Raw genomic sequence first — 19,440 nt, forward strand, 5'->3', positions numbered from 1 at the left:
GCTGAGGAATATAAAAGATTTATTTTACCATTCTTAAAACAGAAATTCTAAAACTGGTTCAGAAAAGTAAATTAACACCTTTCCCACAATTGCATTGTCTGTGGCTGTGCACAAGTAGCATCAACAAATAAAGCACATACCCTTATTAACTTGCTCTCAGAAGTGCCATTAACATAGTAAAATGTCTCACTGTTTCACAGGAACATTTTCAGAAGTAGGCAGTTCTAGATTTTATTCATTAATGTAAAGTACCAGCTGGTTGCAATCTCACCTCTTAAGCAGATAGCTCGTCCACACCAAAGGCTTGAGCCCAAAAATCCTGGTCAATGTTCAATGCTCTGTTGGAGATGCAACTTTTCAAATGAGGGCTTTTATTACTATTATCTGTTTATCAAAGACCCCATCACACTGTTCAGGGAAGAGGTAATTGACCAATAATTGTTCATCAGATTACTAGGTCATTTTTCAGTACTGCTCATCAGGATGAACATGAATTACCCTTCACTTTGACTCATTACAACAGTGCAATCAAATTTATATTATTAGCTGTAAACTGTTTTGGGGTGTTCTGAAAGGTCCTTTCTATAAATGCAAATCTTTCTCAATTTCTAGGCTCAGACTTCCCACACATCGGTTTGAATGCTTTGATATTTATCTTACTTTCCCTGAATTGGAAAGTCATTGCTTCTACAGGCACAAAGTTTAAACGTATCATGCTTTTATATTACAAAAATATAAATATTTGAATTATATTTGCAAGACCAATCTCTCTTCCCATAATTAATTTCCAAGAATGTTCTTAATTGTAAATAAGTTCTTCACTCAAAACAAGCTGTCATATTCCCAGGGAATATTTTCAAATGTCTTCTTCACTATTCTTTCCAACAGAAAGATCATTTCTTTATTTAAGATAATGATAAGCCCTCTGAGAACAGAATACTTTTTTTGTTTAGATTGTAGAAATCATTACCTCCTACATATTGAAAAAGATACACGCAGACAAAATGAACAAGGGGTAAGTAAATTTTAAATCAAAATTTTTTAAAATTGCAGAATCTTGACATCTGAAACAAAAAAAAAGAATATACTGGGGAAAAAAGCTCAGCAAGTCAGGACACATCCGTTCTGAGGAGGAAAAGTTAATACTTTGGGTCTGTGAGTGTGATTTAAAAACGGGTGCAATACTGATTTTAAGTCTCTAGGTGTCACCATTACCCAGGTGACCAACCCTCACCATAGACCTTCAGTGGCAGGTGACCACTAATTGTTGCTGAAGATGAGTTGCAGTGGGCTTAAGGGACTTGGTGGACTTTATGAATTCCACTACTCCCTTCAAATTAATGCTATTTTCTCTCTGTTCACTGCCTCATTATGTGGTGACAAACTGCCAGCTATGGTTTTTGCAAGGGTGAAGAGTTGGGGCATCTTGTGGGTGGAAGGGTCAACTTTGGTACTTAGACCTGGAAGCAAAATGTCATTCCCATTTCCCTTCCAATGAATGCATTTCCACAGAGAACAATTCCAGGTCCAAGCGATTCACTTTCGTGAAACTGAACTTCTGAACGCCATTTGCTTACTTTTATTGTTTGCACACTTCTCCCCCTCTGCACACTGGGTGTTTGACAGTCTATTTTGAAATGGGTTCTTTTAAGGTTTCTTTGTTTTATGGATGGCTGTAAGGAGACTAGTTGTATAATGTATAGTGTACATTTTGATAGTAAATGTATGTTGAACTTTGTGTTTTACAGTGAAGATGAACACCCAAATTACTAAGCCTCCAGCAGTCCAAATAATCCCACCTATTTCCACTGTTTGCATTTTCTATGCAGTGAAAGACAATTTGAACAGTATTCTTCAATTTGCTGCTGTTCCAAATTCTAACTTCTCCATGGCTAATTGTCTGGAAACGCAAACACTGGAGTGAAAAGGCAAATATGCAGCATCTGCTCTGCTGCCATTGACAAACTTTTTTAACAAAGATGTACTGGAAGGGTTGTTAAAACAAACAAGGCTTTCTAACCCCTGCAAGTGACACCTCACAGTGTGAGCCACACTCATTAAAAATATTATTGGGGTGGTGTGTGCAGATGTGACAGAGGACAAGGCCACTTAGGTTAAGTAATAGGAACTATAAATGAGCATTAATTATCAGGACTGTTCTTCTGTTCCAGCCAGCAACATTATAGAAAGAGGGGGTAAATGAAATGCAATTTGGCAAAATTAGGATCCCATCCTTCAAATTCTTGTGTCATCTGTCCCAACAGTCACTGCTCCTATTAAGGAATCCAATTTAATTCTGTTGTATTTTGGCATCACCAAACAATGGTCCTGGTGCTTGGGTGTATGGCATCAAACTCCTTCAAGTTTTCTGTTTTCTGTGACCTTCTCTCATTCCTCAAAGAGTACCCCAGGTTTCCACAGCTGGGAACGCAGTGACCTCCCCGATCTCTGTGAAGGGCTGCTCAGCCAAGGTGTAGTGCAGCTTGTATCGCAAACGGACCTTCTCCTGAAACCAAGCACAGAACAGGCAACGGAAATTAACAAAGCCACATATAAAAGCCAACTCTCCAGGGCAGAACTGGGTCTCTGGAAGTAAGTAATTAACCTCCACAGTTCTGCTGAGTCAACAAGAAAAATGATTGTGGCATTAACAAAACATTCACTTATTTTATTTGCTTTGAATGCATATTTAATACAGTGGATTCTAGTTAACTGCGACACATTGGGTCCAGTACATTTTGGCCCAATTATGCAGCTGCCCTAATTCACCAAAGTTTCAAGGAAATAGTTAAGGTATTTAAAAAAAGAAACTGCTGTTTAAATGAGTAACAAATTTTGTATTTAAATGAAATACAGGGCAGATTAGGACACTACCGATCATACTACAGTACTATAAAACTGCATTAGTTACCAACTGTTATCGACAGAGGAATTCATCCACTGTATGCTGCCATCTTCTTTTGATTGATTGTAAATCGGCAAAACCAGCACAGACACCTTGTACAGATAACAAACTGTCTACATGCAATGTTTTCAACAATTGCATCCTCTAAATCTTCATTTTATTATAACAACCAAGATGATTGTCGCTACCTTCAATTTCTTCGTAGTTCCTAACTTGACAAAGTACTAAATCATTTCATTTTCACTCCCGATGTACTGACATATCTCCAAGCCTGAATGCTTGAAACAGCAGTGAACAAAACAGTTCTGAATTGTCTTACTGCTTATTTCTCGCCAACTATTAACAACAAAAATCACTGCATTTTGAAGATAAACACGTGCAACAAAGGCTATTTCAAAACTGATCACTAAGCAGGGTATAGTGTCTAATGGGCACACAGGTACACGTGACTGGCACTAGTTCAAAATTGTTCAGCAACAATTCCTGTCCCAATTAAACAGAGAGAATCCCAACTGAGTTGCCCCAAATAAATGGCTACCCCAATTAACTGATAACCCAATTAATCGAAATCCATTGTAGTTTTATGATTTCAGAGATGGAGCAAAGGTGGTTGAATTGAGAAGACCTGACAGTCCAAGATCCAACTTTGACAAGAGATGGGAGATGATAAACGTTGACCATCAAGTGCATTCGGTATGGATGAAGAAAGCGAGGAGGTTAGACCCAAGGTGGAACCAGCGAGGTGACTGCAGCACAGAAGCGAATGTATACAGGAAGCAAGGCAACAATGTGTGGGAAGGGCCTCATGAGGGTGTACATATTACTGGCCAAAGACAGGAGGGCACTACATGATTTAAAAAAAAACTTTTTGACTGTCCACCCATGATTGGTAACCTTGAAAGTCACTTGGCCACTCAATTTTCAACTAACCTTGGCACCCTGAGTGGAATTGCCCCTGTTCCACCAGTACAACTGCGATGAAGCTCAGCTTGTTTCTTTTCCCATTTATGAAAACCAGCTTAAAATTAGGAAATGGATCAAAAGAAAAAAATGAGACTGATGAAACCCAATTCATCAGAGAATGCAAAATGGGAACAATTTTGCAGATAGGTTCTGGAATGGGAGTATTAAATCAGGGTATAGTTATAGAGCATAAGGGAACAACTCTCTTCTTAGTCTTCCTGATTTTCCCTCACTGTTTATTTCTGCTTTTTGCTCAATGGAACCTGCCTCTACCAGATCTGCAGATAGTGCATCCCAAAGCCCAGTGCCGTTGCATATAAAGGCTTTTTCTTCCTCATATCATTCTATCCCCTTTAGACCCATGACCACTGATCCTCAAATCCTCAAACAGCAAGAACAGCCTCCCCATCCCCAACACTACCTCCCCAATCCACTCTGTCCATCTCTCTGTCCAAACCTCTCAACCATCTCATTAACGAAAACAGGCCCAGTCTCTCTTGTAGTCACCCCTCATTTCCAGAGCTATTCTCATGTCTTTTCTGGACCCCTTTACGTATTTCTGAAATATGATGACTAGAATTAAACACATTACTCCAGCTGAGTTTGGACCAGTGTTTTATAAGAGTGCAGCATTACCTCCCTACTTTTATAGTCTATGCCTCTATTGATAAAACCCAGAAAATGTACCTGCCCATTTCACAACCTTCCCTGGACTTTCAATGAAATTGTTCACCCATACCCCAGGTCCCTTTATTCCTGCACTCCCTTTGGAAGAATATTCTTTATTCTACAATGCCTCACCTACTTCTTCCTATCAAGTTAATAATTTCATATTTTTCAGCATTAAACTTCACCTGCCTTTTCCACCAGCCCGTTTACAAGTTGCTCTAATTTATCCACTCAGTTTGCAGCTTTGTCAAACTTGAGATGGGGATGGATTTGCAGGCTGCAGTGGGGCTGTTGGCATCTTCTGCTGGTGGAAAGGAGGTATTTTCACATACCTTCTGTCCCCAGCCAGTGCTCCACCCACACCTCACCGACCCATTACAATTGAGGGCTGAGCTGAGCCCAGCAGAGCTGGGAGCCCGAAGCAGACTTTCTCAGTGTCAGTGGGGCTGAGTGGCAGCCTCTCTTCCCACACCTCCTCATTCCACCACCACAACTGTAACTGTGACCCTCTCCCACACACAGTTCGAATCACAAACCGTTCTCAGGAAGAGAATCCCATCGTTTTCTCAGGACAGCCTGTATCAATAGGCAGGAGGTGAATGTAGAAACACCCCAGAATACAGCCCGACTTAACACTTCTGGAGCACGGTTATATTACTGGGTGAAAAGCAGGATGTCCAGTACCCTACCTTGCGAGGATTATGAATGAGCAAGACCTGTGAGATGACCGGCGGTGGGAGGAGGGGATTGAATGAAGGAAGCTCTGTGCCAGAGGCAGGTTGTAGCTTCACCCTCATCACCTGGAAACAAGCACACAACCAGAGCTGAAATATGTGTGAAATAACAAGTCAACACTACAGGTGAGAATGCCTCAGAGACAGAGGAACCACAATTTAGCAACAAGTTAAACCGGAATGAAATTACTAGCATGGTAAAACACACGTGAAGCCACAGACGACTGCATCGAGGAGCCTTACCTTTGGCACAGCAGCTTGGAAAAGGATGCCCTTTATTGGTTCGGGCAATGAGCTCAGCAGAGAAATAACGACAACCAACAGGTCCAGCCTCTGCAAGGGCAAGGACGAGGCTTTGGCAAAGTGAAAGAGGACTCGGAAGCCATTTTTGTCGTAGACTGTGACAGGCGGTATATGACCTGTGGAAGGAAGTAATTGCAGATGCAGCATGGGTAGAGCTAATGAGGGTACTGCAGTGCCCCCTGTACAGTCACTGAACCACCAGTCCACCACCCAGGGCAGCAGGAAAATCAGAAAAATAAAAACACAAAATCCAAGTATGCTTTTGGTCAGTAATTTCCCTCATCAGATTTTGTACTTTCCAGTTTTAATCAAATTTCCAGTTATTTCACTTATTTCTTTATATACTCAGGAGATTAAAATGGACCCTGGCAGTTCAGGACATGGCTGGGGAGTCAGGGGGGATTGGCGGAGAGGGTGCTGATAAAGGCAGAAGTTTGGCAGGATAAACCATCCCTCAAACAGTTCAGTATCCGTGCACCCACCTCCTTCACCACCACTGTCGAAGCATTCAGTGAATGAAGGAAGGCCTCTTTCGGCTGTAATGCCTTTGTACAAATGTTGAGCTGATCTACGTCCCACAAGTTGTAGCACCTGTCCTTCTGCCTCTGGTCTAAGTCACTGCCCCATCAACTGCCAAGTCTTTAGGTTCCAAAGCAAAACCTCTGAAATATTCTCCCTCTACATCTCTTGCTTCTTTCAAGATGCTCTGTTGAACTTTGTTGAGTGCTGAGCTCATTTGCCCTATGATCTCCTTATGCAGGGTGGCGTCACATGCTATCTGACACAGACCTGCCAAGCATTCAGGAAATTTTGGCTAGACTAAAAATGCGATACAAACACAAAACGCTGTTGGATCAGGTACTACATATGCCCACAAATGAGAGGAGGTCAACCACAGGTTTCCCACTCCCTTACGTGGACCTGTTACAGCTGTGCTTGCTTCAAACACAGTCCTGAGCTCAGCAATAAAACATGAGCTTTACCATTTTGAACAGGAATGGATTCCTCGTCCTTTGGGAGCTGTCTCAGAGAGCTGCAACCTCGCAGCGCCTGGCACCCACGTTCAATCCTGACCTCTGGTGCCACATGCTACTGCGTGCACTTCCTCCAGGTGCTCTGGCTTCTTCCAGAATACGTGCAGGTTGATCAATTGGCCACTGATGTATTGCTGAAAGGTATTGGTCATGCCTTATTACACTCACATATACTAAGATACAATGGAAAAAGCTTTTGTTTACTTCCCATCCAGGCAGCTCTTTCTATTTAAAGAATCTGTGGGGAGTTGATGAGACTCCCTACAGAAAACAGGATGTATGTAGAAGAATAGCCCTTAACTGGGCAGAGGAGTTATTGGGGCATCATCATGACGGTGTTTCCATAGCAAGCTATTCTTGTTTTTACGAGGCCGAATTGCCAGCTCGACGCTCAACCCGACTTGGATTCGAACTCGTGAACCTTTGCTCCGGAGTCTGGCGCTGATGTTATTGCATCGCCGAGCGGGACAGGATGTATGTAGGTTGAGTGTAAATGGGTTATACAGGCTTGACAGGCCAAAGGGCCTGTTCCTGTGCTGTATCTCTGAATGACTCAGTGACATCATCCTTCAACCCGGCCATGACACACCACCTTCTCCTACACCTCGGACTATCCCCCCCCCAACGTCAAGACTCCAAAAATCCACCCTCTCTCCACGGTGGATGATGAATGACACCAATCTTGCTGCACCTACTTGTCCGAATGGTCTCCACTGGCACAAACAGCGTCTTCCAGGGGAGTTCCTCACTCCCCACAATCGAGGGCCCACGTGGAGCAGGTGCTTGGTGCTGCAGCTGAGAGGGAGAAGTTTGCATCAGCTCCAGCAGCACTGCGGACTGAGAAAGAGCTGGTGCCGCAAGTGGAGCGCAGGTGGCAGGACAACAGGGGTCCAAAGAGGCAGGGAGAGTGTGGGCTGGTGCCTGGTTCTGAAGATCCATCAGTGTAGGTTTGAGGCACGGCTGTTTCCTAGGGAGAAAGAATACTTTTACTTCCAAACAAATTGTTAAATCTCTCACTCACTTTCTTGGTGTCTTGTTCCCTGAAGTTAAGTGTAATGCCCAGGTTAAGACTTTTACTGCTCTGCTGTAGGTATTTCATTTTAGCAGTTCTGTAAGAGCAGTCTGCTACTCTCAGCGTGTTTGGGTTTGAGCTGAGATAGGAAGTTTTCTTATTCAGCTTAGGAATGTGGTGTCAGCCTGTCAGGATGGCAGATTTGGGAGGAGGTTCTGGAGGGTGTAGCCAGAGAGGTCTCTGTTGGCAGGAGCTGGAGGAAGACAGGGGAAACAAGACGGCTGAGGATGCCATCCCTGTTGCACAAGGTGCTTTGTGCAGATGAATGGCTTCATGGAGGAACGACCAATACTCCCGTGGGAGACCCATTTGTTCAAGATGGATTTTGAGCAACATTTAGAAAGTGGTGTGTGCTTTTACACAGACCGAGTGTCCAGCGCACGAGTGACAGACAAGTTCAAGATGAGCTCCAACTCAAGTGCACATTTAACTATTTAAGAGTAATGGGCCCTTTTTGTTTTTTTTCTTTCCTTCATTTAATAACTGCTTGTTTAAATTAGCATTCTTTAATATACTTATTTGTAATTGTATGCAGTGTACGATCTGTTATTTCTTGCTGGCACAGTAAATCACACAACATTCACCCAATCCAGGGTTTGGGTGGGCGAGACATCCCAACCTCATGGATTTGCCAGGACCAAAGTTGTAGACATCGCAGAAGTACAAAGTCGGAGAAAGGCGAGGTTATCACTGCGGAATCCAGTGGCTGTTAGCAAGGGATTAGCAAGCTGGTTTTCCAGAGATGCCCAGTAAAACTGGGGTTTCCATAACCAATATCCTGGCCAGGAGGTTTGCTGGTGCTACTCAGGAAGGTTTAAGCTGGCTTGGCGGGGGCAGGAGGTCAGACAGTGTTGAGATGAAGCTAACGTAGATGTCAGGGCCAGTAAGAACAGGGAGAAACAAAGTATATGATGGGACAGATAGTTTGAAGTGTGTGTATTTTAATGCAGGTCTGTTCTGGATAAACATGATGAACTTAGAACATGGACGATGTCGTAGGCATCACAGAAACTTGGTTGAAAGAGGGATGGGGGAACAGGAATGTTTTAGAAAAGATAGAGAAGGAGGTAAAGGGAAGGGAGGATGTTGGACTACTAATTGGGGACAATATCACAGGCAGGATCATCCACTGACTCTATGCGAGTAGAACTAAAAAATAGGAAGGTTGCAATCACTGATGAAATTGTATTATAAATCCTCCAAAAAGCCACCAGGAGACTGAGAAACAGATATGCAGGCAGATTAAGGAAAGGTGCAAAAACAACAGGATTGTTGTCATAGTGGACTTCAAGTTGTCTAGTGTAAACAAGGACATTGAGATTTAGATGGAGCAGAATTTGTTAGATGCATCCAGAAGGGTTTCTTAAATCATTATGTACATAGGCACTGTACTAGACCTAGTGATGGGTAATGAGCTTGGCTAGGTGACCAACTTTTCAGTGGATGAACAGTTAGGGAACAGTATCCACAACTCCTTAAGTTTTAAGATATCTGTAGATAAGTATAGACCTTGCGGGAGAGTATTACATTGGAGCAAGGCAATTTACAAGAACATTTGGCAGGAATGAGGGAGAGGTAATTGGGAACAGCTGTTTTCAGGCAAGTCCAAACCTCACACCTCCACATGTTTCTTACTAACTTGATTTTTTTCGACAAGGTGATGAGGGTAATTGATAGAGCTGTGGATGTTGTCTACATGGATTTTAGTAAGGCTTTTGACAAGGTTCCTCATGAGAGACTTGTCCAGAAGATTAAGATGCGTGGGATCCATGGTAAATTATCTGTTTAGATTTAGAACTGGCTAGCTCATACAAGACAGAAGGTAGTGGTCAAAGAGTCTTATTCTAGCTAGAGATCTAACCACAGGGATCTGTTCCGAGGCCTCCACTGTTTATGAATCACCTGTTGAAAACAGATGGGTGGATTAGTAAGTTTGTGGATGATATGAAGATAGGTGGCATTGTGGATAGTGGAGAGTACTGGCAAAGAACACAACAGGGTATAGATTAGTGACCAATATGGGCAAAGAAATGGCAGATGGAGTTTAAGCCCGCCAAATGTGAAGTGCTGCATCTTGGTAGGTCAAATATAAAGAAGAAATGGTACACTGTTAAAGGCAAGGTCTTGTTGATAGTGTGGTTAAGAAGGTATATGGCATGTTTGCCTTTATTAGTTGAAAAATCGAGTTCAAGAAATTATGTTGCAACTTTATAAAATTCTAGTTAGGCTGCACCTGGAGTATTGCATACGGTTCTGGTTGCCACATTATAGGAAGAATGTCGAGGCTTTGGAGAGGGCGTACAAGTTTCTCAGAACGTGACACCACCCTGCAACAGGCTGGGGGAGATATGATAAGGTTTATGACAGGTAAAGATAAGAGTAGACAGACAATATCTTTTTGCAAGGGTTCAAACATCTAATACCAGAGGACATGCATTTAAGTTGAAAGAAGGAAATTTGAAAGGATTTGTATGGGGCATGTTTTCTTTTTATTTTATTAAATAGAGAGCGGTGGGTGCCTGGAACTGCTGCCTGGGGTTGTGGTAGAGGTAGGAACATCAGAGACGTTTAAGAGACATTAAGATAGGCACAGGAATGTGTGGAAATGGAAGGATATGGACATCGTGTAGGCGGAAGGGATTAGTTTAGGTGGCAATTTGATTACTAACTTAGTTTTACAAAACATTGTGGACCAAATGGCCTGTTCTTGTGCTGTCCTTGTCTATGTTCTACATTTCATTACAGATAATCATTTGCCTTTGGTACCAGTGAATCGCGCTGGAGGATATGAGAATGGGGTGCCACAGAATTACAGCTTGGGGTGTTCGGAAGTTCCTCTGTAAGGGGTTTCTACGTTCTCCCCTAAACAGTGTGGGTTTCCTCCAGGTTCCCTGGTTTCCTCCCACAGTGCATGGGTGTACCGGTTAGTAGGTCATTTAAATTGTCCTGTGATTAGGCTGATGTTAAATAGGTAGGTCGCTGCATGGTGTGGCTTGTTGGGCTGGATAAGTAATAATCTTTTACTTGCTTATGAAACAAAGATCTTTTTCATAAGCAACAGGAGTACTGAGGGTGGGGCAGCGGAATTCGGACATAGAGTAGAAATAGTTTCTGTCACTCACCATTGTACTAGCTGTTTCTGGTGTCTAAGATACTGCTCCATCAACGCTGACCCCAGTAGGTCCAAGCTGTCCAAGTCCCTGCTCCCACTGGAGGTAGAGCTTGGTGTGGTTGTAGCTGGATTTGCTTTCTGGAACACAAGAGTCATAGCATCTTGTTCAGGTCAGCCTGGGCTACATATGGACTTTCAACAGCGCACACTGCAGTTGTAGTGGGATCAAAAGGGAGCATACACCTGGTGTGAAATTGGTTCATCAACCTTATACAGTTACACAAACCCTACTGAACTTAGCTGGCCCGCTCCCTGCCAGAAATGCAAGAGGATCGGACTTCAGAAAGCAGGTCTCACATTAGAGAAAATGGCAAAGGCAAACGAATTAGGAATAATGCGTTCACCCCTTCCGCCTGCTCTGCACTCTGGTACTGTACACTGCAGAATCTTCACTCCACTAGTTATCCAGAATCTGCCTCTCCTTCCAACATTCCAGTGACTCAGCCCAGTAGGAAAAATAAAAGCAACCTCACCTCTATCTTAAGTGGGCAACCCATTATTTTTAACAGTGGCTCCTGGTTAGGGATTTTCACACTAGGGGAAATTCATTCCATCGAACACTGAGAATATCGTATGTTCCAATCTCGTCTCTTGTCACTTTTCTGAACTCCATCAGATACAAGTCCAGTTTCTCAGCATTTATTCATGCCATTACCTGACCCTTCCAGGTATTTATAAACCTTCTCTAAATTACTTCCAATACATTAACAGGGTCCTTTAAACAGGGCGATTAATACTGTACACAGTACTCCAGATGCAGTCTCAGCACTGCCCTATATTATCGAAAAATAACACCCCTCATACTGCATTCAATTCCCCAGCAATATGTTATTAGCCTTCAATTAGTTACTGTACCTGAAATACTTGCCTTCTGAGAATCATGCATTAGAACACCAAGTCCCACTACAGTCATTCTAGTCATTTATATAAACTATCAAAAGTTAAGAACACAGCACTAATCCAATGGCAAACCAGTCATTATATTTTACCATCCAAAGGCTCAATTATATCTGTACCCACACCAAATGTTACCTCCTACACTATTACCTTCCATTTTCTGCAGTAGGCGTGGTGCTACCACCTCCTTACCTGGGATGTATTCTGATTCACAGCTTGCTCCATTAATGGGGGAACATTCAGATCTGGAAGAGCAGAGTGCCAGTTAATCATCGAGAGCCCATCCTCATTCTCCCAAACACTCTGCTATTCACTGAGGATGTACTCATTGATGGCAGGAGGGGAGCTCTGTCTGTCTCTCATTAAAACTGAGACTACTTCCACTCCCAATGAATTGCAATTAATTTCCTAGATTAGTCTAAGCTTAAAAAATAGGGAAAGATGTTAGTAATTATATCACATGGACAACAAAATCATTTAACCAATTTCAAATCTCTGAACATAAACCCTCCCATTTTCTAATCGTACTGTAACAATCAGAGAGCTCAAATGGTGATTTGGGTTTAAGGTTTCACTGGAAAGACATTATCAATACCCTGCTGTTGTAGCTCCTCAACCAATGTGGTGATCCTTCAACAATATCTATCATAATTTAAATGTTGCATCAACTGGAGTGTGCATCAAAACTTTCAAGCCATCTTACTACAAATGTTTGTAGATGAATAAAAGATCTCACTGAGCTATAGCATCAGCTTCTTTCTTTACTTTGGGGTGCTAAAAGAGTCAAGAAATGTTTGCTTTGCCCTCTGGAGGAGATAATTATAATCTGGAGCAAAGTAGCAGAGGCCAAATGGCAGGTGAACAATTTAAAGTTACCAAGGTACATAGCAAGGCCATTACTTGGGTATAAGTGGTCAAAGCGAGAAGGGACAAGAGGAAATAAAACTAAGTCGAGGCTATGGGACACATGGATCAAGGCTACAGATGAGCAAACACCTTTTCCTGTCTGTAAGGTGGGATGTGGGGCTGTTGAGAAATGCTACCCACCCAGAGACACCAGTTCTTCATCAAGCAAACACGGCAATTGCTGCTCGCAGCCTAAACCTTCATTGGTTTCAGGTTTTCCCAAGTCCAGCTCCAAATCAGATAAATCGAACAGTAGTGAAGACGCTTCTGAAATTAAAATGATGAAGATTAAATCTCAATTCCAAAAAATCACAAGTTAATTCAAACTCATAACATGAGCACCATCTTCAAATAATATCATTCTCCTCACCACCAAACACACCCTGACTGAGCAGAGCCTGACCTTCCCACAGTTAACTCCTCCATCCTCATCCTCTCCCACTACTCCAATGAAAATTGACAAACACTCAAGAAGCATCAGCCCACTTCACAGCCTGGATTTCAGAACAAGTTCAACCACTTTGAATCAACCAAAACTCCCCTAAATAGAACAATAATGTAAAATGTTGAAAATATGCAACATCTTTGCAAGATGAAAATAGAGTTCATGTTTCAAGTCAATGACCATTAATTAAAAGTGGGGATAATTGAAGGCAGAAGATTCAAAGTCAGTGAAGGGAAGTCTGATAGGTAGAAAGCAAATGTTACAGAAAGTTCAGTGATAAACCTTAACTTTATCCTCTCTCTATAGATGCTGCCTGATTATAGAATTTTCTGATTTTATTCTGAATTCCTAATATCTGTAATACATTTAGTTTGTAGTCTAAGTCACACTTGCCAAACAAACATTGGCCAGACCCTCTGGTAGAGTCTGCCAATCATAGCGACTAGTATGCTCTGCCTAGGATTACCTGTTTTGGCTGAACTTCTGGGGGCCACACTGATTTCATGCCCCTGAATGATTTTCTTGTACGAGTTGATTGTATCCACAAGTGAGTCGTTGGTCTGCAGAATCTCCACTGCAGAGAGACAGAACGTAATCAATATTACTCAGCCATCTGTTGAACCCATTCATCCTCTGTTAATCAGCTGCCCTGTTTAACCATCCACATACTACTACGGAACAGACCTACCCAAAGCCTCATCATTTTCCGCAGCGTCACTCGCAAGTCGGAACAGTGTCGGCCGCAGCTTCTCACAGCGCTGATACAGGTTCTGTGCACAAAGAACAACGAGCCAAGTGAGAGAGCACAGCCAAACAGGATGCAGTACACACACTCATGCACACTGTTGGGATGAGCCAGAATCTGATAGATATACAGGATTGAGTATTTTATCAAAGGGTTTAGACCTGTGGAAGATTACCTTCAGAATTTCGATCTGGTTTTCCGGCAGGCCGTCTTTCTGGTATATGGCCAACATCTCATTCAGCAACTTCATACTGTTGGTCACTTCCTCAATGACACGAATCCTCTTGTTGATTTTTTCAGCTTTCTCTTCATCCTGTGAAGAACTGCTATTTGAGAACATGCAATCTGAATCAATATCCTCTCACTAAGTTATCCAATAGGACCAGAGAGCGATGGGCGGTTCAGCCACGGCCACCTTCACAGAACAAAAGGCTGATCTTCCTGAGTAAGACAAAGGTGAGCACACTGGACCCCAGCTGATCATCAGTCCAGGGGCGGGGCACAAACACCGCAGAATATTAAATTCATTATCTCATCACACTAGAAAAAGAAAACCCAGTGAAGTCAAATTGCTCATTACTGCAGTGCTGGGGCCAGTTTTTGATCCAAAACATCCAACAATTCCTTTCTCCCCTCAAGGGCTGCTCGACCTGCTGTGTTCCTCTGCTAGTTGTTTGTTGGAGGTTATTCCAACTTGTTGGAAAGATGACATCCACCAACATCCGACAATGAGAGACCTTCCCCCTCATTAAAAAAAGCAAGTGAGAGACACATACATCTGATTTACTGGGATCGCTGCAGAGGAGGGGGTAACATTCACCTGGTATATTATGAGCACTGGGATTTAATCTGGTCTCCTCCCCCTTTTCATCCTCTTTTTACTCTCTCCCCCCCCCATCTCTTCCTCTACCTCTACTCCTTTCCTTCCCACATCCCCTCCCCACTATCTACTTCTTAACCCGCCTAATCTTACAAGTTCCTCCGCCGGCTTCCGCTTGCTCCTTCCCTATCCCCTCTCCTATTCAACGATATCACTCTGGTTCCTGTAAGTCAAGATGTGTGAGTTAATGCACGTTGGCCGGTGTACCAACTACCACACAGGTTTGGCTGAATGAGGTCAGGGTCCAGTGGTAAGTGCAGGTGGTGGGGGGGTGGGGGGAGGGTCTGATTCAAGAGGCCACACTCTGCATCCAAATTTACATGAAACAAAATGTACACATGCATACGTGTCACATTTGCCCACACACAAACACCCACCCACACAGAGATACCTTACCAACAGCCTCCTCTTTAACACTTCCTCCAGAAAAATCCACCCATTCGTCAATGGGCACCTCGCTTCCCTCAGCTTTAAAATCTCTCCTAAACTTTCCACTCTCCATAACCTCACTCGCATAGTCACTGATGTCCATTCCCTTCTCAAGGCATGCCCCCCCCATCCATTCTCTTTTCAGTGACCTTCCTGGGTCTTCCCTGCCTGCTGCCCCAGGAAAAACATCACAAAATGTTAACGATGTGATGATGAGATTAGTAGAAACCAAAGCAAGTCTACAGGTTTTAATTAGTAACTATTTTCACATGTACTGAGTTACAGTGAAAAGCCATCTATGGAGATCATTTCAATGCTTTGGTATACAGAGCGGGGACAAGGGAAAGGCAATACAGAATGCAGAATTGGGCGTTATATTTACAGACAAAGTGCAGTGCTGGTAGACAATAAGGCGATAGTGAGGCAAATTGTGCGGTCAAGCGTTAGCTTTATAACATTGAGGCAGAAGCTGTCTTTGAGCCTGGTGTTATGGGGTTTCAGTACTTTGCATCTTCTGACCAGCGGGTGTTGGGGGAGTAGTTGGCTATTCAAGGGGTGTCTGACTTTGGCCAATAAACTCCTCCCCTATTCTTAGGGTCAAGTTGTCTGATGCGGGTCCAGGGCTCATCCAAAACTGTAGAAAGGCCATTGCCCAATGCTGGCAATGTACAGCCTCCCAGCAAGTGGGTCCTATATATCCTTTATATGGATAGGGATGGACATGTCATCATTACAGTGGCTCACACTACTACTCCCACCAGCTACACATCATTGCTTCCACTAAACCAACAGTCCAAATCTGAAATTAAGGCAAAAAGTGCTAGATACAAATAAGATGGCACACGTGGGTAGATTTCAAATTTCAATTCAGAGAATCTTCATCAGAACTGGGGAAAACAGAAAATAAAAGCTGGCTTTGTGAACACATTGCTGATAAAATTGATACACAAGAGACTGCTGATGCAAAAATAGGGAACTGGTGGAAGTACATGGAGAGAGGCAGGAAAAGAGACAGTTAGCGTTTCAGGTCACGATGCTGCATCAGGACTACTTCAGACGCACATGAATTAGCCTGGGTGTGCATAGTGTTTAAAGAGGTCAACGGAGACAAAACCAGTCAAGGTTGTGAACATGCTCTGTGGGATTAATGGGGCCGTCAGACACACATTAATAAATTAAAAACTACTGTTCATGTGATCAGTGAGGAGACATACAACTGGATCAGGAGAGACACATTGTTCCAGCAAGAGTTTGTGTTTTACTGAAATTCCAAATTGCTGACTGATTCACCAATTGCTATGAATAAACTTACCTCCCTGATGACGCTCTTGATCAACCTGTTGGCAGCCTGCAAGTCCTCTGGGTGGTTGCTTTTGAGAAGTCTCGCAAGGAGCTGTGGGTGAGGATTTTGCAGAAAATGCTGGTTAATATTTCTGGGTGCTCTTTAAAAAAAAACAGAATCCCATTTACAAGCTACAAACTAGGAACTCTCAAAACCCATAAATTACTAATACACTTTCCTTATCTGCCACAAAGATTTATTTTTTTTGGGTATGTTCTTAAATGTAAAGTAAAATATTACTTTTCCTGATTTGGCCCTTAGCATAAGTGATGGCATTTATCAGCTTAGAGAGAAAAAGGTTTGCATTCATGTTGACAACAGTTAACTTTCATTTATAAAAGCAAACACTGCAATATTGCACAATATCTGAAGAACTGGAGTGAGAAAATAAAAAGGATGGCAAACCACTGAAATTAGACGGACATCTTTCTCGAAAGAGTAGCCTTTTTCGGAAGAGTAGCAAGGTTTAAGGAGGAAAGACAAACTGGAAAGGCAGAGAGGGGCAAGGGAATTTCCAGAGCTTGGTCCCTTGATATTAGAAGGCAGCAACCAATGATAAAATAACTGTATTTAAGGATGATGAATTGTCCAGAATCAGTGAAAAACGGTACCATAGTGGGATGGAGGACTGCAAGAAATGATTCAGGTAAGAAGGCCAATGTCAGTCACAAGTACAGGACACATGGGTGAACAGACCCAGAATGAACTGGGGCAAAGTCAGTGCAGTTCCAGGTGATCTCAAGTTTGATAAAGGTTCAGCACAGACCAGATGGACTGAATGGCCTATTTTGTGCTGTATTTATCAATGGCTCCAGAAGGGAAGCCAGCCAAACTTCCACTGCGATTTCCAGAGATGGGTGAGAGATAAGGCAGAAACATAACATCAGAATTAGAGGTCAGCCATTTAGAATGGACAGAACTAGCTATAAACAGGGGTCTGTAAAGCAGTGGAATCTCTGTCTCAAGGGATGTTCATGGAAGGAGTCCTGCGGAAGAGTGATCGCGCCGGAAGGAGGTGAGTCTCAGGATCAGTGATGGATAGCAGAGCAAACTCCAGGATTGAAAAGCCTGCTTCCAGCGGAAGATCATCCATCAATTAATCAGGCCGCAAGGGGATGCCAGGTAAACTAAAAGGAAAAGGATAAAGGTTGGGATGGAAATGAAGGATGAGGAAGAAGGGAGGTACAGTTCAAGAAGAGTCAGGCAAAGTTCAGATACAGTGCTAAGCGATGCCAGGAATCCTTGGTCGGAGCAGAGGCGCATTGCGAGTGTAGTGGGTCTTCCTTACCTTCGATTTTTCATCATCATCAAAGAAGGAACACTTCTTTTCTGCGGAAGGGGATAGCAAAGGCTTCTCACCTGGTAACTTGGGATCCTGCTTGATGATACCTGAGGAAGAGGACATTTTTTAAAGAAGTTTGCCCTCTGTGCTTTTTACTTTATTGGGGTGTCCAGGGAGGGGTAACACCTCTAGTGAAGGGGCTTGTCGTGTCTATTCTGGGGCAGCTCACTCACCTTTGGGCCCCACCAGACACTCGGCTCTCACCTGTGGCTCCAAGTACCTGTTTGCATGCAACAGGTCAGCTAAGCCAGGTGAGGGCAGCTGTCTGATGAAATAGGGTCCGTCCTAGCATGCAAAGTCAGCTCCGACAGACTGCGTGGGTGAAATGAACGGTGAGATCCAATGGCCAGGGAGGCAGTTCTGCAACGCTCCGTGGAGAGTGAAGGGCACAACAAGGCACATAAAACATCATGGTCATCCACTACAACCAGGTCAAACCCCAGTTTGTAACAACTACTCATACCACTGGACCCCAACTTCTGAGGTTGACAGCGTGGACGTGCCCCAAGGCAATGGCTTTTCCACTTCAAAAACTCGCCTGCACAGGTCTCCTGTCATCATTGGACATGACAGACAACCACCATGTTATACTCCCTGCGCCCCTAATATTACTGCAATCTATGTTGTGTGGGCACCTTTCTCAAAGTGTTCCACTGCCTCTACGGGAGATTGTAAATGTGGCATGGGAAGAAAATGGAAAAGGGCTCACAATGGGCAGATTTTGGAGACTCATGAGAATACAGATGCAGGAATCCGAAGCAATACCCAAACCGCTAAAGGAACTGATGGGATCAGGCAGTATCCATGGAGGGAAATGGACGGTAGATGTTTTGGGTCAAGAACCTTCACCTGGTCTGGACCTGAAATGTCAACAGTCTATTTCCCTCTCGAGATGTGCTAGAACTGCTAAATTCCTCCAGCAATTGTTTTTTTTAAACTGGGGGAGATTTTATCCATGTGTGGAAGGAACCATCCATCCCTAATGATGATATGTTAATGAGAACCCACCTGCCCTCTCCAATGTATGCATATGATCTAATGGCACTTTTTCCATAGGAAAGGCCTTCCTAGAACCCAGTATTTACCCTGGCATCCACACATTAAAACTGACTGTTTCCCTGACTGTTTCCTCCTATAGTTATAAATGACAGGATGACGTACATAAATTTGATGTTATGCTTCCTACACAGAATAGTAACCACACTTCCATTGAATATAAAAAGGCCATAAAGGTCACTATGGAAATACATGTTCTTATTTCCTCAGAGAGAGAGAGAGAGAGAGAGAGAGAGAGACACACACACATGCGCACGCAACACACGTCTCTTATCACCTACCTTGTTTCTTCAGCATCTGATAGGCATCTCGGATTTTTATTGCGTTTGGTAGGCACACTGTCCAGCTGTACAACATTTCTATCACCTTAGACTTCACCCGTTCTGAGGACCACAAGCCAAGGTACTACGGGGGTGGGGGGGGGGGAGCAAAGCAAAAGAGGTCATCTTCGTCCTGGCCACCCACATTCCACTACCATCACAGTCCTGTTCATCATTCAGCTGAACCACAATTGCACAGTTCAGTCAAGGAGTTATATTCCATTTA

At 43.3% G+C, this 19,440-nt stretch overlaps 1 protein-coding gene across 1 annotated transcript in view; it reads right to left on the reverse strand.

Annotated features, from left to right (window-relative positions):
• LOC132399414 (ADP-ribosylation factor-binding protein GGA1-like) overlaps window positions 1-19,440 on the reverse strand; it is a 32,078-nt gene continuing 12,638 nt past the window's right edge. The window contains exons 5-17 of the mRNA XM_059979719.1: window positions 19,176-19,299; window positions 17,785-17,885; window positions 16,467-16,547; window positions 14,021-14,158; window positions 13,789-13,870; window positions 13,567-13,674; window positions 12,797-12,922; window positions 11,942-11,994; window positions 10,803-10,930; window positions 7,304-7,575; window positions 5,515-5,690; window positions 5,227-5,337; window positions 1-2,506 (exon numbers count right to left, since the gene is read on the reverse strand). Of these exons, the coding sequence (XP_059835702.1) occupies window positions 2,396-2,506; window positions 5,227-5,337; window positions 5,515-5,690; window positions 7,304-7,575; window positions 10,803-10,930; window positions 11,942-11,994; window positions 12,797-12,922; window positions 13,567-13,674; window positions 13,789-13,870; window positions 14,021-14,158; window positions 16,467-16,547; window positions 17,785-17,885; window positions 19,176-19,299 (1,611 nt within the window). The 3' untranslated portion in view covers window positions 1-2,395. The remainder of the gene's footprint in view (window positions 2,507-5,226; window positions 5,338-5,514; window positions 5,691-7,303; window positions 7,576-10,802; window positions 10,931-11,941; window positions 11,995-12,796; window positions 12,923-13,566; window positions 13,675-13,788; window positions 13,871-14,020; window positions 14,159-16,466; window positions 16,548-17,784; window positions 17,886-19,175; window positions 19,300-19,440) is intronic.

This window comes from Hypanus sabinus, chromosome 9, assembly GCF_030144855.1.
Source record: "Hypanus sabinus isolate sHypSab1 chromosome 9, sHypSab1.hap1, whole genome shotgun sequence".
Lineage (NCBI taxonomy): Eukaryota > Metazoa > Chordata > Chondrichthyes > Myliobatiformes > Dasyatidae > Hypanus > Hypanus sabinus.